Raw genomic sequence first — 23,028 nt, 5'->3', positions numbered from 1 at the left:
GGGAGACTGGAAAAAGTCGCTGAAAAAACAAACAAACAAACAAACAAACAAACTCGAACATGTTCGATTTTCTCGCGACTCCTCGGAGACACCGCCAAGACGTCGCCGAGACGTCTCCGCAACGTCAGTGGCCGCCAGGTCGCCAACAAGTCTCCAAGCCAATGACATATCCACTTAAGCAACGGAGACCCACTTACATTTGTGATACTTCTGACCTCAGAAACACTGCTTCGTACCGTCACTCTGTAAAATGTTTTTAAAAAAAGTAACAAAACAATAAACGTCACGAAGCAAATCTGACATCGTGCGCTGCTTCATAGGTCAGTGTTGGATCTTTCCACAACATCGCATCCACCACACAACTTCTTACCTCACATGTTTCCCTTTTTATATTGAAATTTGTAATAAAAATATAAAACAATTAATACTCTGCCTTACTGAAAGTTTCTGGTCAAAATTATAGGCTATGGTACCTTCACTCATGGGGCTTCACCCCTCAGTGAATAGTATACTTTTTTTGGATTTACCTCTGCCCACGGTAATTTTAACCAGAAACTCTCGAGGCAAAAAAATGATGAAGGAGGATGTATACTGATTGGTTGAGGGCGGCCAGCAGGTGACCAGGCATTAGGAAAGTATGACTGCTCAAACATATAAGAAAGATGGAAAATGACATTGTAATCGGGTGTGAAATAAGAATTTGGGCATGGTTTTTATGATACGGAATTTCATATTTCCTCCGCAAAATGAAATGAAAGAACTAGCTCTAGCTTAACCATGTTAACCATGAATTCTAAATCTTTTACCGATTTATTACTGTTTCGGAAACTTTGCATGCTGCATTTTCTGTCTCAAAACTGACACATAGTAATCCCACACGCTTGTAATGCCAGAACATTTGCCTGCAATAATGATTTCTCAAATCATTGCATTGAGGTCAAGAAACTGCAATGTCACAATGTTAACTGAACGTTACAATATCGAAGTGATTTCTGGCTAAAGCGTTCAGAATAAGAGCACGAAGTGTGATCTGTTTTTACTCTCCAATATGCACTATTTCGTCTCTTTTTCTCTGTGTCAAATTTACAGATTGGAGAAATAATTTGACCCGTTACGAAGAAACTCTCCCCGGTTGTCAGCCTGGACAGCACCTTAAGAACACTATTCCATCTGGATTTTTTCATAACGACGTCTGGTACTCGGACCAATGTCGAATTCGCAGATTCAACGCCGAGTCCACCCTCTCGTGCTTGAGCCACAAATCCGTCCGCATATTCGGAGATTCGACAGCGAGGCAGTTTTACATATTTTTTACGTCCGCGTACCCGAGCCTTAAAGGGAATATTCCGATAGATACCACTCAGTCTATTATTGGTCCATTGATCGCTAAAGATGTACAGAACAATATCACTATGACTTTCAACTTTCACGGACACCCTGCGCGCCCGTCAAAATTCTTACGCAGAGACCCAGTTCATTACGTCGTCAACAGACTAAACGACCTAGAAGTTGATGACCACACGGTTATATTATTATCAATTGGCACACATTTTACGATATATTCCCTGGAAGTGTACGAACGTCGCATGAGAGATATCAAAGCAGCCATAAAGAGACTGCATGCCAAAAGTCCGAACACGCTCGTCGTGATAAAGAGCGCTAATACAAGAGAATACGGGCATATTGTTCATGTTCTCCAGAATAGTGAGTGGTATATCAAGACCATCGATGAAAAGATGAGAGAAATATTCGCGGATTATCCTCGCGTGGCATTCGTTGATGCTTGGGACGTGACAGTCAGCCAAAATTATCCAGACGGCGTGCATCCCAGTCCCAAAGTCCTTCGGAGTCTCACTGATAACTTCCTCTCATTTATATGTCCGTAATATGATATAATTTATACTTTATATCACGTGTTACATAAATATTACATAATAGGTAGGGCCTACATGTATAATTATATCATTGTAAATAATATATGTATATGAAGACCTGAATATAAGAACGACCCAATTCCAATTTTTGGCCAAATTCAGTTTGACATGGAAAATTGTAGCTTATGCATGGATTCATCTTGTGTATAAATGATAAATCCTAATTACTCCCGGAAGTGCCTGAAATAAATGAGTTAACTCTTATATGAACGTAAGAATGAAGGACTTCGGTCATTCTTACATTCATATTTAAGCGCTCTCTCTCTCGTCCTTCTCTCATCTCTATAGCAGAATATCATGTATATGAATCAAAGAACGACCCAAGTCCATCACACAAAATGGCCTTTCCACAATTAATGTAAATATTAATTGTCATAATAATTATATGTTCTTATTTGTATATTCAGTGTTGCCTTCCCATCACAGTTAAATGGAATATTATTGGACAAATAAAAAAGAAATGAAATGTTTTTAAGTTTACTCGAAGTGGTCTTCCATGGACTTGGGTCGTTCTCATATTCAGATACTCATATATTACTAGTATACATAATGCTCATAAGTGGATGGGTGTGTGTGTGTGTGTGTGTGTGCGCGCGAGGCCTCCGCACAACGAGCACGGTACCGGCAACGGTCCTTTTTTGTTGTTTTGGTTTTGGGTTTTTGTTTTTTTTTTTAGTTTTTCGTTTCGTTTTGTTTTGTTTTGTTTTGTTTTTTTTTTAGTTTTTCGTTTCGTTTTGTTTTGTTTTGTTTTGTTTTGTTTTGTTTTGTTTTTTTGCTATTGGTGCGTCAAAAGGAACCATGTGTGGTTCTGTTACAATATCACTTCCCCGCTATAGTACAAAATAAATCTTCACCTCGATTTTGACATAAGAGTAAAATTTTTGGTGATTTTCTAAAAAATTATTGATTTTTTTTTTTTTTTTACAGAACCAGACATGGTTCCTTTTGGCACGCCATAGCAAAAAACAGGACCGTTGTCGTTACCGTGCTCGATGTGCGGAGGCCTTTTGGCTCAGATTATTATTGCCGTTGGGCTTTCCTTCAGAACAGTGTAAAGAAAGATGATTGCTTATTATAATCTTATGATCACGTACTGGGGTTTGATTGATGTAATAAATGTTTAGAACTGTTGCAAGTGATACAGTTTCACTTGGACTAGCTCTCCCAATTTCGGTCAAACTTAACCTGAAATAAATTATCGCATGTTATCTAAGGAGTCGAGGGTTTCGCTGTAAAATAATAATATTGATAATAATAATAATAATAATAATAATAATAATAATAATAATAATAATAATGTTTATTATCATTGTGTTGCTATTGTCAGCATTAATTAACATTATTATCATAATCACAAGAATGGTTGTACGGCTATTATCCCCTTGACAATTACCCCAGACCTTTCCCCTAACTTTAATCCTGGTCCTAATCCTAACCCTAACCCAAACAAACCCTAAACCTAACCCTAACTCTAATCTTTATTTTAACCTTATCACTAACCAGTATTTAGACGGAGGGTAATTTCCTGGGGGGGGGGGGTAATTGTCCTGATACGCAGGAGAATATGAACTGATAGCTGTGGACTATTGATAGTAACAGTCATTGCCACAGGATGCTGTGTTGTGCATAAAATAGGGGAAGGTAACAAACTTATTCCATTGAGCACAAAGAACCCACATGTGCACTGTATAAATCAGTTACCTTGCGTAGCCATACTCTTTATCATACCAAGAAGGTTCATATTACCTGCAACAACTACCCAGGACCAATGGAAAGTCACATGTGTTAATTCCGTAAACGTTTTGGTGCATAATTGCTTTATACAGCTGCGTTTGACCGTTGCGTTTTTTCATAATAATTACTTCCCCTCCCGCACCGCACCCCCACCCCTTCCATGTCTCCATCCTATGACTCCAATATACCAGGAAATCATTTATTTCCCTTTAAAGGGGTCGTATAGTTTTGGTTGAGACCTAACTTACGGTTTCTAACTTCTTCTTTTTTGGCGAGATAATTAGAAACCTCTTCATGAAATATGAAAGAGCATGTAATTCCAAAAGGGATCCAACATTCATTTCATAAAAATTGGTTTTGAAATTGCTGAGATATCCAAAATAGAGCAATTCTATTAGGATCGCTTTGTTTTACTTCTTTTTTGGGGGGGATGACGTCGTAGCCATTCCTAAACCAATTTTCATCTAATACACTTTGAATTCCTCTTAGAATGGTACGCTCTGTATCTTTTCATAAGTGGTTTCTTGGTATCTCGCAAAAAGTTAAAACCAATATTATACCATCCCTCTAAAAGATCGCCTACATCGAGCACCCACTATGTGTAAGAAAAGAAACAGATGTTTCAGCAAAGATTGCACTCTCAGTGTAACTTCAAACTGCCAAAAAAAATGATAATAAAAAAGACAAGCAAGCGTAAATCTGACGATGACCCTGTAATCATCACGAGGAGATAAATCAATGAAACGTGAAAAAGAACGATCTACTTCCTTGTGAGGTTCATAACAGATCATTAGTCATGTTAGTATGTTTGGTTCAAGTGCCTTTTTTGTATGTATCTCATTGTTGAAATAATATAACGTTTATTGCAATTTTCACTTCTATTAGTCTTCTTTTTTTGATAGCCATCCACAATAAATACTTTTTTTGGAATGTTTGATATTTTTTTCATCAGCAGTGTTCATGCACTATCGTCTTTTCGATACCAGTGCGTGTCAACGTTGTAGTTGTAAAAGCATAGAATCCACAGTCAAGGAATTAGAGTTGACAGGGAAAAAAAAATCAACGGTTTTGGGTAATAAATAACAACAACAACAAGAAATATTATAAGCTTCTATCAACAAAGAGAATTTGTGAGCAAGCTATCGTCCACTCCTAAAGGTTGGTAGAAACCTGACATTGGTTGTATTCAAAGTTGATATTTGGCAAAATGCTCTATCATTATTCACTTGATCTTCACTTGTCACTTTTTATGTATAGTGTAGATAATAAAATAAACCCAAAATCCCTCTTCATGGTGATGGCGTAATTACAGGTATAATGGGTGAAAAGTGATTGTATCACACACGTTGTGAGTTGGATGATTTCGTGTATATGCCATTGAATTTATTCATTTCCTGCTGAAAACAAAAATGACAATGTTTTCTGACTTCATCACTTGTTCATTGTATTTCTAATGCATGAGGTATTTCAGGACATTCAGCTCTTTCAAATAGTTCAGTCCACTTTCTGTGCAATCCCTTTGCACGTGCAGTATTATAATACAATATACTCATATAGGTTTTTACAAGAGTAATGTATAAATGGAAGCAAGGTTAATGCCTTTATAATGCAATACTGTTACGGTACAATACAGTACAATACTGTAAATGCTATACACAAGATCGAAATTGTCAAAATTTCCAAACAGAACGATTGCTATTATACTGTTGAGTTTGTTTGTTGTTGCTGTTGTTTTTTGTAAACATATGCAGAATGAGCTTTATTTTCACTCTAGTTATACTTCAAATTCAACAGCTTGTAGCAATGCTCATAAACAGTATTCACTGTGATTTTTGTACGAGAAATAATTCATTTTTACGAATCAAGTTTATGAAAAAAAATCAATAAAGAAAATATTGCTTTTCATTCCGATGTAAAATAGAAACCATTTTGGCACATAGGACATCTTAATCCCCGTGACGTTGATATCGTATCTTCTCAGCATAAATCTGTACAATCGTCCCTATAAAATAGATTATTGTTCTTGTTGTCATAGGGGACAAGAGTATTTATGTGACTCATCATCAGTATATGGCAAGCAACGTAAAAGAGTAGATTTTGATTAACAGAAAGATATTATTTCCTTTCGTAATGATAAAGTCTAATAGATATGAAAAACTCAAAATATGTCGATGGGAATATGTCGTCATATCACATTTTGTTTTGTATTTGTTCGTTTTTGTCAGTACTTCCTGAATCCTATATTGTAAATGATAACCGTGGCACTATATCAGTAGCTTATGAGTTTTCAGAATGTCTCTTTCTTGTTGCTCTTTAATTGAAGTGACTTTCATTTTGTAGTTCATGCACAAACATTAGTGTCTAGTTAAGCTTTTAAATTATCGTTTTTGCTGTGGTGAACGGTGTACATCGATTTCACATTTGCTAAGTAATTGCTTGTACACATTATACTGTAGACATGCATGTGCTTGTTTCTACTAAATTGTTTGTACTTTTCTTTATGTAGAAATATCTAAGAACTGTGGATTTCCACGTTAAAAGGGGTACTCTAATTTACGTATACGATTATTGCGATAACTGAAATATTTGTCTGATAAAAATTAACCTGTTTCTGTTAAATTGTCTTCAGGTCTGCCAAGCATTCGAGTTTATGTGCGACATAAGCTTCACATACTGACATATAAACTTTTGTATGTACTGACGTATGGGCAAATTAACAGCAATTATAATAAATCTGTCTTATTCGCGGGCTTCACTTTTCCTACAAAGCAGTGATTTTGTTCAAAAGGTCCAAATTATGAAATATACTTCATAGTTGATGTTTCTTTTTCCGATTTTAAATATGAGTTTCTGTTGCGTATTACATTGATTTTTGTAATCATTGTAACTGGTATTCAAAAGAATTATGTGATAAAAGATAAATTATTGATGCAGTGAGGTGATATGGCTGATTATGATTTTTTTTCAATTGTCACCCTCTGTATACAAATGTATTTGTATCAGATCGCAACTGATTTATCTATATTTTTCACAATGTCTGAAAATGTTCGCATGTTGTTGGAAATGTGGATCAGCAGTTGGGATCTTAAATGTACGATTGAATAGAGGGCAGAGGGCAACCATTGAAAAAGAAAATGAAGCAGAGCACATAAAACAGCTCATTCCTCTTGATCAATTAATCTCTTTTTTTTCGTACGATAAGCCTTGTCCGCCTGAAGAACTAATATTCTAGGATAACAATGTCAGAATTTCGGCGTCTGGGTATTTTCACCGTGTCAATACCGGCAACCATGGATACACTGATTATTTTGTCGCTGCCCAGAAAGCATTAGATGGCAGGTTCGATTCCTACTATAGTTGTTTTTTTTTTTTCTGGCATGTTTGTTAAATTGTATACTGATATATGAGCAGTTGCGAATCTATACAATTACATTTGTATCGAGGGTGACAATTATTGGAAAAAACAGCTGCAGCACAATATTTGTGTAATAATGGAAAACAATTTCAATGAAAAAGAAAAATAGAATTGAACTGAAATAGATTTTGATAATATTTACACTTGCTTTATGTAAAATGATATTATGAACTGATATGAGTTGGAATTCGTTGCACTTGCTCCATTTTCACGTGTTTAGTCTGTCATGCGATGCTTCCTTTCTCTCTAAATAATCATTAGCGAAATTTAACTGTGAACTGAAATTAAGCAATTTGAAAACGTATTCCATGAATGATAGAACACATTACTAGACCGTATATTTTCTTTATCTTTCTTTCTCTTATCCATGGAAATCGGCAATCCATCTATACCCAAGAGACTCTTTCGATGATAGAATGGAAAATGTTCATAAATGAACATGTAATTTAATTACATTACTATACATTGTGATGGGAATGTTGTATTTCTTTAGAGTTGTCATGGAATTCCAATATTTGCCACTTCAAAAGCAGTGTCTCACCTCATTTTGTGTAAAGCAGTCCTTTGTTTTCGTTTCGTTTCGTTAATTTTATTTTCAACAGAGTGGCAATGTACAAGCATATCACAAGAAAAGAACAATTATATGAACATAAAATACATATTCTTCGAAAATAAACACCATGAAATAAAGAAGAATCAAATAATACAACATGTATATACATGTTATTTACTACGTAATGCTGAAAATAGAGGGGAAGCTAAAAAACAAACCTTGTAATATGCTTTCCCCTCAAGACCAATATCAATAATGTGTGAAAATGTAACCATGTATGGTATGTATGGGTAGACAGAAGTAAAATATAACGCATCGAACACTAACAACAGAACTACAGCCTTACAAAGACATTCACAAGGTCGCCATTCACAAGATCTTTAAAAGAAAGCGTAGTCAGACGATTTTCCAAATAATGCGTAGTGGCCTTTTCCTCCATTATTAAGGTCGAAATCGAAACCATGGAGTGGAGAAAAAGGAAGATGCACAACTGAATTTATCTAGGTCATCAGTGTATCGACTGCCATGTGAGAATTGAGGAAGGTTGTTCGTACAGTTCGTTTGATACAAAAGTGTAAGTCGTATCTTGAAATATGGCTTCGATTAACTCGTTCCTCGCAATTCTCCGAGAGCTTCAATGCCCGCAAAACGAGATTTATTTTTTCTTTTGTCCGTCGACAGAGAAGAGACAAGTTGGTTCTAATATCCGCCTGTGCGAACGCAGTCAAGCGGTTTATATTCGATGGTCAACTGCATGTGCCATCAAACAATGCAAAATATCGATCGGACGTGCGGAGCTTGCGCAGATGGGCTCGCAACATCTTTTGTTATACACTATGAGAAGGGCATCCGAATGGGGTCAGCAAAAGTCAAATCTCGTGGGCTCATCTTTGATGGCTACGTACGTCTTTATATGTTTGGTTTTTTCTTAGGAAAACACGGGTACAACAATATGATACGTTGGAAATAGTAAATTAATAGACAAAACTATACGCAGATGCGATACAAAAAATAAATAGACCTTGTCCATGTTAATTTCATTATACATAATGTATTCAGAGTAAAAACAGACAAACGAAACGGTATTTGTATTTGATGTTTCAGCCCTTGCGGACTTAAAAAGAATATTTTATGTAGCATTCCACACGTTTGCATGAGTAGTTCATGCTACTAGTCACTTACTAGTAATATTAAGTGGGAACAGATTGAAGAAAGTAAAAGTGTCCATGAATCAACTGACTAATTTGGGAACTTAGTATAGATCTAATAGCCTATAATAATAGTGAATAGATATAATATATCTATATCTATCTATATTTATGATACGTAGGCCTATAAAGCGTAGACGTCGATATAAATACATAGCGACGTACGGACAGAGGATTGTACACATCAGTCATCCAAATCTAGATGCAACTAAAGAGACTCAAGAAAAAGCGACGCCATTAAAAACCCCCTCCCCCCATTTCAAAGATGTCCGGTACTTTCCCGCACGTCATTGCAGTCTGCAATATTACAGAAATATTCTGGACAAAGGGGTGTAAGTCGCTAAATCATCAACAACCGCACACAGCACACACACACACACACAATGACTGGTTGGAAATTTTGATCGCAATGAAAAATTAATGAACGAGTTGTGATTCAATCATTTCTGCATACTTTGCATAAGAATATATCGCCGACATAATCATTGTGATAGATAATAGATATTCTTTTATTACTAGCTTTTGAGCTTAATGTCACGCAGACAATCAAAATTTGTGATTAGTCATCGTGATACTAAGCTCAAGATAGCTGATAAAAAGAGAATGAATAATTCAATGAAAGATTGAATGCGCACAGCTCCATGCGTATGATGATAAATGCATGATAGCGTCTTCCCTCCCCCCTCCCCCCCCCCCCCCCCGATCACATTCTGCATGCTTTATTATGCAATTCATACTTTCCTGGAAACCCGCATCTGGATTCTATCACCAGTTTCAATTTCAATTTCAATTTATTTTCATTTTTCTCAATGATAGATACATCAAATATGACAAAGTAAAATGATACATGATAGGTATTATTATTATCTAGCTATTAGGGATGCACAATAGAATATTGCAGAAATACAGACCATGGTCGATGGTGGTAAATCTATGAAAGTTTGAATCTAAGTATAATTCTAGTGCTAAAGATATTTATAATGGACCTATACTTAAAAGCAAGCTTGTTAAGCGAAGATCAAATTATTGAACCGAATGTAAAGACAAAAATGAGGAGCACGAATACAACATCAAGGACCGTCCAAAAAAAAAAAAAGAAATAGAAAACAAGACGAGGCAAAAATACACGGGAATATAGCAGATTCTTCTCAAATACAGATTAGGAGAACAATGGTATTGACAAACCACTTGCACGATGTCAGCATGCTGCAGACGGGAAAACAGAGTGTCATTATGTTAACAGTAAAATGTATAATAATGCGATTTGGACAACTAGGAAATATTTTTTGTCCTCGGAAGTGACTGGGTTAAGTGTTGGGAAATGAAAACGTACGCCAACAGCAAGAATTATCTACAGCCAGTTGCAACGAAGTGAGCACAACAATGGTGGTATACCACTTTTTAAACTAACTCGCATAATGCACCGTGTATTCATTCGGATGAATTTTATGTGAAACAACAAAAAATAATAAAAAGGGCAGCTTCATAGTATATTGTTTGGGAATAATAACGTGTTCATCTGTGGCCAAAAAAAAAAAATCAAATTCTTCATTTGAAAGTGTAAAGCCCCCGTTCCACTATGCCGTTCTCGCTACGATTTGACAATTTTCTCAGGTCGGGAAGGATTGGGTAAAACCTGAGCCGATCTGGACACAGTACGATGTTAGAACGCTCTAAGTACGCTGCAGTTACGACTACCAAGTGCTTACTACGCTCTTACTACGATGATCGGGAATTAGACATTGCGATCTCTGCCGCTGCCGGTACGCTTTAGAACGATGTAGCTACGCTGTTAGTGCGATGTTGCCGATGTCATCCGATCAATGCACGCTGTATCTACGCTCTGAACGATCTATACGATCTTATCACGCTGTTACCCCGTTCAGAGAGCTGAAAAGTGCCCGATGTGCCCCGATGTACCCCGATTCGACTGTGGGTCAGCAGTCAGTCAACTTATTAGCATGCAGAACCGAAGAAATATACTGTGGACCTCGAAGATTCATTCTTCTTTTTTATTTTTGATTTTCAAAGTTGTTGTTGCTTCATTATTCTCACTACTCTTTCTTCATCAGCGAGCCCATGCTTCTGTGCCTCCAGTGCCCTGGTTATGACCCACCATTTCCCTCTCCTCTCCCCTCCTCCTCCCCCCCCCCCCCTTGTCCACCTCGGACTTACTACCTTCTTCACTACATGTACTATATCTTTCTATCCTCTCATCAATTTTTTCCTTACAAGAGAGCCGCCATGTGTTTGTTAATGTGCGTCCGTATGTGTGCATGTATGTGTGTATTACTCTGTCTGTCTTTTTTTTTTGCTACCGCTTAGGGAAATTTGTTGTTGTTTTTTGCAATTATATATTTTTCTCTATGAGTGGACTGCATTCTAATACTACAAGCTCTGCTTTTATAGCAGTCCCCTCCATTTCCATCAATATTTTGTATGCATTTACCACAGTGACGTAACTGTTATTTGTATCTCTGTTGATAATTTGCCTGTATCTCTTTTACAATGTTATTCTGTTCATCGCATTGGGGTAATGATTTCATGACGTTTGTGTATATGAGCGTTTCTTTGTATTTTTTTATTATTTGTTTGTTGGAAGTGAAATAAATCAACTTGAACTTGAACTTGAAGAGCCTCCTCAACTCACGGTTCTTTTGCAGCAATGCTTTGTGTAAACAAAGACGTGCTGATTTTTCAAAGGATTTTTTCTTGATGTCCTTGCTTTTATAGTCCGTCTTCCTCCAGTTGTAGATGATTTCATATTCTTCAAAATTCTGCTATGTCCTCTTCCTCCTCTTTCAGCATCACGTGCAGTCTCTCTTTCTTCGCCTTTTGGGTAGCTGCTTCGCTGCTTTCTTCTCTTCCTTTTCTTCATCTCTTCTTCTTCTTCGAAAATTACAGCTAAAATTACTTCCCGTTCTTGTGCCGATGTTACTACGCTCAGAAAGACCTTGTTACGCTCATCCCGCTGCGTTTACGCCGTCATTACGCTCTCCCCGCTGCGTTTACGCTGTCACTACGCTCTCCCCGCTTGCTGTACGATTGAAAATATGTCAATTTTGATCGGGGAGATCGGGAAGAAATTTTGAACCGGTTCAAAATTTCTTCCCGATCTGAAAAACTGCCCGCTCCAACCCCGACCTCCACACGCTGCTGCTACGATGCTTCCGATCCCCGTACGCTTTTGCCGCTCTCTCCCGATCTACTAGATCGGGACAGATCGGGGTCCAAATCGTGATAGTGGAACGGGGGCTTAAGGCTCGGGTTCACTCAGCTCTCTAGCACTCATCACAAGTACACCAACAGCAGACTAGAGCAGCACACACGTGGTACCTGGAAGGGGTTCCCTGGCTAACTAACTTGTAGCCAGTTTATTCTTCGTAATTTAGCATGAGTTCACATGAAAATCCAGGTTGTAACATGAATATTCATATAAAGAATCCACATAACAAAACATGCAAATAAGGAAAAAAGGGTTACAGCTAAATATTCATAATATGTAAATGATGTGTAGGCTTGGGTGATTTTGACATGTTTTCAGTATTACAGGGACCAATGGATGTGAAGTGAAAAGAGCGGGAAAATGTTATGTGATATGTGGTGTGTCTGTGATAGGTGGGGTGCGTGGATGCATGTGGATGTGAATATGTATGTAGTGTGGGTTGATGTATTGGTGTGTAGAGGGGTGGTACATGTTATAACAGAAGGGGGAAAACACTGATAATAAATGGTTCAAAATAAGTCCCTACAAAAGTAAAGCATTGAATCTTTTTCTTTTCATAGTTTTGTCCCAATTATAGCAGTTCAATACAAAGGCCTATAATTATCTTGAACATTTCCCGTAGTCGCCGTAAGACCGTTGGGGACGCCACAGAAGACTTCGCAGCCAGTTTCCTCCATCCCTCCCTCTCCTCTGCCTCTTTTTGTGCCTCTCTATAGGGCTCACACCTGTAAATAAAATGGAATGTCCCAGACCCCTTCACAAATTCGTACCAAAGATACCAAAATAAATGAAGAAAAAATTTGATTAAAAATCATGAATGCAGTTTGGCATAAAACTGAATAGCTGCAGATATTGAGTATGAATTCCCCACATACTGCATTTTGGTTTGGAGATGAAAACTTTTCTCATGAAATTTGAAGGGACTGTATTTCATTGGATGCCTGTACGGAAAATAGGTGATTTTTTTTTTAGTGAAAAGAACTCGTAGTCTGGCTCTGCGGACCCTTGGACAGAGTTTGAGCCGAAGAACCTGCCTTGGAAATTTGATGGATGACAGGGTATAGCTCACGTATCCAGGTTAGTGAAGATGAAACATCTCATTTCTTCCAGCTATTTTTCAGAATTTTCAGAATTTTGAATTTTAACACACGTCTCTATGGGGAATTATTTACCCGTGTGAGCCCTATGTCCGGTCTTGTATGTTGTCTTCCCATTTCTTCTTTGGTCTTCCTCTTGCTCTCTTTCCTTTCAAAGTGTCAGATGTTTTGACTAGTCCTGATGATCTCACTGTATGCCCATAGCATTCGAGTTTACGTTTTGGGGGTTTTGTTTTTGTTTTGTTGAGTGTTTTTTTTTTTCACTAGTTGACAGTAGGTCTTCACTGAGAGCCCGGTGGCTTGTTGGACTCGGTTTACTACCTCATTATTGTGATCTTTGTAATTAAGATATGCCAAGTACAGTTAAGTATATCATCTCATCTCTCTGGCCTGCATCCTCCTTTACAGATTTTCGCTTAGGGTCTTTGTCTCACATGCATAACAGGAATATGCATGGAGAAGACACGGGAGCACATTAATCTTTTTTTTTCTTTTTTTTTTTCTTTTTTTTTTACTTTATTGCTCCGTCCATCTAATTGAAGATGTAATTCACTCACAAATTTTCTTGTAAAATAGTAGTGGTGGATCAAGGATTTGAAACTAGAGGGGGCGCAGATTGCAATTTCCTTCGCACTGCTACTAACAGTGTAGACCCTTATATAATATGCACGTTCAATGTACGATTCTTGAAAATAAAGATTTAAAAAAATAGAGGGGGCGCGCGTCGATATATCTTGTGCCCTCGCTTTGATCGGCCACTGATGACTAGACGTCTATAGAAATATAAAATGTACACATTTTGACAAATTGAAAGGAAGCTGTCTAGTTTACTGATCAACACAAAGCAAACATTAAGAGTTTAAAAATCTCGTTGAACTTGCAGTGGCGGGTGAGGGGGAGGGGGCTGGGGTTGTGGAAAGATCAAGACAGAACAGGTGGGTCACATTCTCTCTGAAAAAAAAAAAAATCGAGTGAAAATATTCACTCTTGAAGGAGTGAATACAAAAAAAAGAGTGAATGTAGAGTGAAATTGTTGTGATTTTTTTTTTTGTGAATACGTTCATTTTCACTCATTTTGGCGTGATCCCTCAGGGATCACTCGAAGATTTTGAAATGATCCCTAAGGTCACTCGAAAACGAGTGAAAGTGAACATTTTCACTCGATTTTTTTTTTTTTTTTTTTTTTTTTTTTTTTTTTTTTTTTTTGTAAGAGAGAGTTCGGCCCCCGAATTTCGGCGTCCCTAGCTACCCACGTAAGACCCATACATCAACCGTATCACACCGGTTAGCGATATTTTTTTTCCCAGGATGGGAAAGGCATTTATGGCCGCCGCCTACGACGGTACTACTACATGTAACCAAAGAGATTTTTCTCCTCCCCGATCCCCATAGACCCACCACTGGGGAAAATCTCTTTGCATAATTATAACCAATAGGCCCCATTTGTAGTTATTACAGCTGAGAGCCGTAGCGTAGCTAGCGCATTCCGAGGAAAACCGACGAGATCCGGTGACAGTCAGCATGAAAGTTGTGAGTTACTTACGTGTGTGGCAAGACACTTTACCTACAACTGTTAAATTATGTAGAAATTACAGCACAAAGTTGTGGAAGCCAGACGTAATTAATGCATCACTTTCAGAGCGGTTTTCTTATATAGTCCCACCCGTTGGAATATTTGTGTGCGCCTGCCGACAGCCGCGCAAACAAACTACCTAACCTACCCCTACAGATCTAGTAGGCCTACTACTAGGCTTAAATTTTAATCATCAATCATGTCAATGGGGCTTGAACCTTGGCGAGATAATCCCTAAGCCGCTCTAATTGCCGCTGCTCTTTCCATATCAAATTGGGATGGGATGTGCTGTGACCGTAGGTGATGGTGCTGTCTTATATTTTTACAATGAAATCGGTAATCGTGTAGAAATGCACACCTACCGTTCGCTTCGCCGTTGGTCAATCAAATTTTGTGTAGCTCTTGGAGATGCTAAATTGAACCATATCAGAGAGTTTTCATAGAATTAGAAAGCCGAAAAGGGAAGAAAAATGAGAAATCGGAGTTGAAAAGTAGGCCTACGTCGGTCGCGATCATAGTTCCGACGTAGTAAGTAATGCATCGATTGCATAGAGAATGATGTCAACGATTATAATCGATTCTGGTAGTCTCTAATTAGCCGCTTACTAACAATATTAACACGACTTGTGCAATACGTGTGGGCCCTAGATCTACTTTCATTTTCGTATTTTTTCTCATTCTTTTCATTGCCACTATCATGATTATCACTATTTAAATCATTGATACAGATTATTCATACCAGGATTTAGACATCCTTTCTTTAGAAATTGTGGCAAGTATTGATTTTATTATGACAAATGTTGATGATTTAATTTGAAATAGTGTTGAAGGGAAAAGAATGAGGTTGAAGGAAAAGTAGAAGAAAAGAGTAAATAAAGGCTATTAGAAGGAGGGAGAGAGAGAAAGAGAGAGAAAAGAAGATGAGGAGGAAGTTAAATTGGAAGGGGATTTGTTGTTTGTTTCTGGTGATGGTAAATGGTATTAAATTTATGTTTTTAATTGATAAGTTCAATTTATAGTATAAATTATTGTTTTTATGATAGTATAATGCTATTCATTTTTCCATTTCATTTTATTAATTATGTATAGATCTACAAGAACTGCAACCTCAATATTTGCTTTTGTTTTGTAGTAAGGTCCATTTTATTATCTTTTATTGTTTTGTACACATATTATCCTCCCATCATTCAGTCAGCAAAATATGTTGACAGATACAATGTTTGTATACAGTCAAACGCAGCACACAGGAGAAAATTAACTAAAACAACAAAACACAGACGCATCGAGATCACTTTCTTTTTTTCAACTTTTTACTGTTAAGCCGACGTAATTATTGTGGTTAAACACCAAACAAGCGGCTGTATCACAGACTACAACGATCGATCATCATCATTATATCGCTTTTCCACATAATCGATCATCAATCATGCTACGCTGATACAGCCGTCGATCGGCGTACTTTTGAGTCAAAATTAGCTACTTTTCTTCTGTAATTGGCTATGAAATTTCATGAAACCATCAGATATGGTTCCTCTTGACATTTGTGATAGCCACGAAAAGTTTTATTGACAAATTAAGGAAGGAAATGGTAGGTGTGCATGGTGTGCATTTCTACACGATTACCCAAAGATCACTGTAAATGATAATAGAATCTAGGTTCTATACTAATTTCAAATTTACATTTTATTTGTGGCAAGTTGAAATAAATGAAGTCGGATGAGAAATGCAGTTTCCTAATCCAGTATTATTCAGTAAAACAGAATGCCCACACCACAGACAGATGGACAGATGCAGACACATACACTTGTGCATTTCTCAACTATTTTTTTTTTTTTTTTTACTTCCCCCAGTCATTGCACATTGACTTTTCACTTTATCTCTGTAGCCTCTGGCCATTGGCCTCTGGCCCTGTCGCTGTGTTCTGGTAGTTACTTCATCGGGTTTCTAGAATGATTAAGTAAAAACGGCTAATTCAATTTCGGATCATTGTAGACTCTATGTCACAATATCTTGTGAGTTTGTTTTGAGCAATGACTTGAAAGTCGGCATTGATATTAATGATGCTATCCAACAACTGATATGGTTCAATTCTAAAGAAGCTACATGTAGTATGAAAGAATGTCCTGTGTGTGTGATTTAGGAGCAATTCGGTTCAGTGGAATTTGAGATATGTGGTCTACATGACATGGATGCGAAATACATTAGGCTAGCGCCCCAAATGGAATGAACCTTACATCTTACAGGAGGTTTCAACGCTCTTATGGCAGGAAGGGCAGTGTCCTGGAAAACAGCAACTGTAGCTGTAGTGATAGGGCAGTATAACACTACCAGGCTGGTAACTGGTGCCAGATGCCAATTGTGGTTTGGGGGTGAGAGGCAAATTTGTAGGAATCAATAGTTGCTTTCATACTGTTCCAGAGATGTATGATGTCTGGAAGGACTGTACCCCTTAGCACAGTGGTTCTGGTTTTGGAGATGACCAAAGATGCCAACTCTCCCACAGAAAGCGGGAGAGTTGGCGTCTGTGAGGTCATCTTCATAAAATCTCCCATTGTCCTTGAGCACTTGAGTTTGATTTTCTCCCACTCTAGCTATGTGTTTTCCACATAAAAGATATATTTTCTCCTTTGTAAAATTTAGCGTTTTCCTTATCAAGTTTCCTTATCAAGTTTTAGTTATGTCAATAATGTTCTAAAATAAAGCTAAGACAGGATCAGACGGCATAAAAGCTGGACTCTGGCTGCAGGGGACGCTGCACCTGCCCCTCACGATGTACTCTACCTGCATTGTATTGAGCGCGTATACATGTTTGTCAGATCAGTCTCCACTTTGCTGGGCATCCAGGTGGGAGACTCCAGTTGAAGAGATGCTTGGAGTTTGAGTCTTTGGATAATGAGTTGTTTGTCATTATATCCTTTTGTCCGTGTATTGAGGGAAATGAATTGGTTATGTCTAATGTCTTTGATTTGGCTGGTGATGCAGTAACTCATCTGGGCAAAAAACAAACAAAAAAATATTTAAAGTAAAATTCAGTAGTGAATTCACTTTGTTCCAAACATGTGCAACAATTGCAATGTTTAGTCAGATAAAACAGTGAAAAATTGTTACTGCAAGAGATAACATCCTATTGCAAATGATAATAGTAATAAAAAGTATAAATTGATAAAACAAAGTAAATAGATATAGTCATACACTCCTCACTGTTAAATGTAAGAAACCACACCAATGTTACATTTTTTAATGTGTGTATATCAATACCCAGCTATCTTTGTCTAAGGCCGGATATTGATTACTCGATATCCAGTTTGTGCTGAGAGAAAATCCTTAGGCTGCCACTAATGCTCATTTTTCATTCTCAGGTCTACAACAGACACCAGTCAGTGTATCTTTATCTGTCTTTCCTGTACACTGGTTTAGGTGAAAGCCAATACCAGATGACAGCCTATGTATCACACCAGAGGAGCTCACGGCAACCAAGATGGCTCTCATATTTGGCATCGGAACTGGGCTGTTTGTCCTGGCTCTTCTCTGGTCCCTAGCCATTCTTCTCTGTGCAGTCTTGTCAAGGGCCGATAATCTGAGGTTTGTCCTCTTCCATTTATTACTTTATTTCTCCTTCTTCATATCTTCTTTTTTTTATTCATTTCACTCTTCATCATCTCCATTTCCCTTTTCTTCATCTTCTTAGAATGCAATTTTTTTTAATCATTTTGGTAAAGTTGCTTTACACTATTTCTGCTTTGAGTATGTAATGCACTCATTTGTCTCTTTATTTTTGATAACCAAGAAAGCATATCAAGCTTGAATCTGTAAAATTGTGAGCAAGATTATGTCCGCCTTTGCATCAAAAAAGTCAGCAGTTACTCGACATTTGCAAATATTCACTTTGATATTTCTGCAGTGTGGCAAATTGCACAAAAAGGGTATATTTCATATTGCTCATTATATTCACATTTGAGTACTGTAAAACCATGAATTTTTGTGAGACCCAAGATTCGCGAAATTAAAATGCACGAAAAAGTTCTTGTCTACACTAAATGAAGTGAATGGAAGTGGTAATTCAACAACAACAAAAAATCATGCCTCAAAAAAGGTCGTCGGCTCGAATTCACAAAAATTTCATGCCATAAATATTTCTCATTTTACAGTAATTATGACATGACCATATTCTACCTGTCTTTTAATTACTACCGATATATATGGTATTTTCTCACAGGGGAGCAGCATTTGGGTTTTCCTTCCTCGTTACCATCATCACCATCGTCTTACTTGTTATTCCAAGAGAGGGAAGTGTGCCAGAACCTGAAGGAAATAAGGTTAGAATGATGTTCAATATTTTCATATTTTGACTTATGATTTGTTCACATGGCTGTTAAAAGAGCAATGAATGCCTGTAAGCAATAACGCAAAATAATCTCAGGACCAATGGCTGTAATGTGTAAAGTCCCCTCCCAGGGACTGTGAAACCAGGATAAAGTGCTTTGCCTAAAAGCACAACAACTAGTGCTGTGGGCTTGAAGCAGGACCCTTGTGATTAATGGTTTAGTGATCTTATCCACTTAGCACAATTTCATATATTCCCTAATTTATATCTGATTTTGATCAAATTTTCTGTGTTGTGCTTATCAAGTTTTACTCTTTTCTTTTCAAATCATTTTTAACTAACATAACAGATTTGCTTTTTTTTTTTAAAGGTAGGGGATACCTTTTACAGACCTCCCAAAATGCAGCAAAACATTAAATATGAACCTCAGTGGACTTGTTTAGGCCACTGCTGAGAAATTTGGAAGTCAACAGTTATCTACAATGTGAATAATGCACAAAACTCAACTACTCAGTAGTTCTGTGTGTCAGCCACACTTAAGCCTTTTTGTTGCAGTCTTCTGTATTTTTTTTATCTATAAACACAAATCTAAAAGTATAAGAGCTGATGTAATAACGTATAGAGTGTGTGGCAAGAATGTATATAGAAATGTTTATAAGTTTTGATGAACTTTCTTCACAAAATATACATGATGGACACACATGCAGTGCATGGGTCTGCAAAGGTAGCCTAGTAATGTACTGGAATTTACGGTGAGCCCCGAAAAAAATTCAATTCAAAATCTAACGGTCAATAAAAATGTACTAAATGTTACCTTCCACTTTCAATACTTTATGGGAGTTTCTAAAATGGTACTTTCTTCAACATACCACTGTATTCATACAACTCTTCATTTAAGGCATGCAAATGGGATTCCCTACCTTTAAAGCGAACACAATTTGAACAGGCAGTCACTTTTCATTCTAAGAGGTGTGTATTCAGTCATGTACCAGGAATTCAAATGGTAAGATTTTACAAACGTGACAAAGTAAGTTTGTTTTAATTTTGTCTTCTTTGAGAGCCATCTCCCTGTCCCTCAAAAGTTGTTGTTGTTGTTGTTGTTGCTGTTGTTGTTGTTGTTGTTGTTGTTGTTCTTGTTGTTGTTGTTGTTGTTGTTGTTGTTGTTGTTGTTGTTGTTGTTGTTGTTGTTGTTGTTGTTGTTGTTGTTGTGGCTGCTGGCTGCTGCTGCTGCTACTACTGCTGCTGCTGTTGTTGCTAACATTGTAAAATCTCCGTTCGACTCCCAACAGATTACAGACCAAACATTCATCCCCCGGGTGCTCATGCTGACCCTGTTTGGCCTCTTCGCTTTCCTCTCCCTGGTCTTCATGTTCTCGCTGCACTGGACGGAACCCATCCACGCTAAGCCCATCAAGAGCAAGAGATTATAGGGTGGAGACAGAGCAGCGGATTCATGTGCAGCGGAAAGACTGTTCAAAGAGATCTGAGACTGCAAAGGTTTTCGCTGATGCAGTACTATCAAACATCTTGCTGTATCCACGGCTTAGTCAAGTCTTACAGGAAGGGGTGAAATTATAACAGTATAGACCATAGAATATTCTCATATCTGGTTTTTTTTTTTTTTTTTTGTATCAGATTTCTTTATTCCAAGTTTCTACCTTACCTGCTGTATGTAGGTGCTGTGGGTTGCAGCTATGATATTCACTCTCACCTGAAGTTCCAATACGTCGATCTGCCTATCAAAAGTGTGGAGCAATGGCACGAATGATAACGAGGCAATATTTTGGCACTGTTACAGTACCACTCTATGTTGTGTGATGATGTCATATTATGGACCGTGAGGCAGTCGTGTCAGCAAACCGCATCAGCCTGGATGGTGTTTGATTATTTATTGCCGGTAGATGGTGTCTGAAATGACCAGATGAGCAAGGACCACTTGCAGGGACAGCTGTTTCTCCACTGTCAAAGATGACCACTGTGTCTGTCCCATTCCATGATACACAGGATCTACAATGCCAAGACACAAGAACACTTTCTAGACCAGTAATACACCTAAAACTTACACAGAATCCCATTCGTATTCTCTGTCTTTAACATAAGTGCCACATTGATTTTACCACCATCGAAAAGTTTATATACATGCAGTACATATTCATTTGTGTATTTAAATCCTACAGTGTGCAATTTACTTTCATGGTACTGTGACTGAGGAGCCCAAGACCAGTACATGCAGGTACACTGTAATGCATAGAGGCCTGCTTCTTACTTCACAAGTGCATGCTATGAAATCATACAGACTTGCATAGTGTGATTTTTTTTTGTGTGTTTTTTGTGTTGTTTTTTTTTTTGTTTTGTTTTTTTTGTTTTTTTGCTTTACTGTGGCTGCATACCACAGATGTAACGCATGATACCACTGAGCCTTATGTTGAATGTATTCAGAATGGGGGGGATGTTACTACTGTATAGTAATGAAAGGACAAGTCCACCTTCATACACATTGTGTATTGAGTGAATGCAGCAATATTTGTAGAACACATCAGTGAAAGTTTGGGGAAAATCAGACAATCTGTTCAAAAGTTATGAAGTTTTAAAGTATCTTTACAATCACTGCTGGATGAGAAGATTACTAGAGTGTATGATGTCACATGCGTACAGCAATGTAAGGAAAGTATGAAGAGAATTTCACAAAATGTTACTTTTTGAAAAAAGTGCATGTTTCTTCGACTCATCACTGACGTCTGTTAAGAGTAATATCATTCCCCTTGCCTTCTGAAAGAGGGAAGTCAAGTGTTCTTATGTTATGCGAGAAAAGTGAAAATATCTTGAATTTTCCTTATACTTTCTTTATATGGTTGTACACATGTGACATCACAAGCTGTAGTGGTCTTCTCATCCAGCAGTGACTAAGCAGAAACTTCAAAAATTCATAACTTTTAAATGGATTGTCCAATTTTCCTCAAACTCTCACTGATGTGTTCTACTAATATTGCTGCATTCACTCAATCCACATGTCTATGAAGGTGAACTTGTCCTTTAAATTGGAGTTATTTTCCCCATACACTAAATTTTTCCCCCACAATAACCAAAGAACTCCAATAGATGAAAGTCAGAGTCACAAAGCCATGTACATGTATTCAGTACACTTTTACACTAAAATTGTTGAAAGCCTGGATAAAGGCAGCTGGTACTGTAAAAGTAGTTGTTTTCGCGCGACCAATTTTTCGCGCTCGGCAGGGTAAGAAGAGTTTAGTATGTTTTTAATTCCACGGAATCAAGACATCAACTACTCGAACATATGGTAAGCAAAAATATTCGCTTGCTTTTATTTTCGGGCTAGTTTCGGGTTGCGTGAAATGCGCGAAAATTTCCACTTTTACAGTACTATTGCAGGCAGTTAAAACCGTGATGAGGTGTAAGACAGATGGTGAACATTTATGTTTATCTTTTGTAGTCATATGTAAATTTGTTCATTCATCCATAAAATGTATGTATCATAGAGATTTTGGGCTTGTAAATACACTTCTTATTTCTGAGAAATTATTGTTGGTTTGACATTGCTTTCCCGTTTGTCATGTGGCATAGTGTCGTTCCTCCATTTAACTTGCGAGGACGAGTCCTAAGTGTACTCAGGCAAGTGTCTATGGGAAATGCGTGTTGTAGCGAAATCAAGCCGTCCTAAATGGGTTAAACTTTAAAAACTATCAATTTAGAAAAAAAAAATATCATTATGCTAATAAAGACATCAGAGTTTGACCAGAAGATGGGTTAAGCGCTAACATTATAAGTAAGTCCATCAATAGAGCAAACTTAAATCTTACAGTGGTGCATTATACCTCACATGTTAAGTATATAATTAGTATTCTTGAGGGTATGATTATTAGCTATTCTACTTTCTCTTCTTTCTTTCTTTTTTTTTGGCGGCTTTTATCAAAAATATGTCAAATTAAAAATGGTAATATATAAT

At 37.3% G+C, this 23,028-nt stretch overlaps 2 protein-coding genes across 2 annotated transcripts; both read left to right on the top strand.

Annotated features, from left to right (window-relative positions):
* Nucleotides 1–59: 59 nt before the first annotated feature.
* On the top strand, nucleotides 60–1,886 carry LOC140229699 (NXPE family member 3-like). Its single transcript, XM_072309940.1, has 2 exons — nucleotides 60–123; nucleotides 1,090–1,886. Exons 1-2 carry the CDS (start codon nucleotides 60–62, stop codon nucleotides 1,884–1,886), a joined length of 861 nt encoding a protein of 286 aa, XP_072166041.1.
* Nucleotides 1,887–14,616: 12,730 nt separating this feature from the next.
* LOC140230082 (transmembrane protein 218-like) lies at nucleotides 14,617–22,609 on the top strand. Its single transcript, XM_072310291.1, has 4 exons — nucleotides 14,617–14,697; nucleotides 18,158–18,322; nucleotides 18,957–19,056; nucleotides 20,354–22,609. The coding sequence occupies exons 2-4, from the start codon at nucleotides 18,219–18,221 to the stop codon at nucleotides 20,492–20,494; spliced, it is 345 nt and encodes a 114-aa protein (XP_072166392.1). The 5' UTR covers nucleotides 14,617–14,697; nucleotides 18,158–18,218; the 3' UTR covers nucleotides 20,495–22,609.
* The last annotated feature ends 419 nt before the right edge of the window (nucleotides 22,610–23,028 follow it).

Source organism: Diadema setosum, chromosome 6 (genome assembly GCF_964275005.1).
Source record: "Diadema setosum chromosome 6, eeDiaSeto1, whole genome shotgun sequence".
Lineage (NCBI taxonomy): Eukaryota > Metazoa > Echinodermata > Echinoidea > Diadematoida > Diadematidae > Diadema > Diadema setosum.
This window is presented reverse-complemented; position numbering and strand designations above follow the sequence as displayed.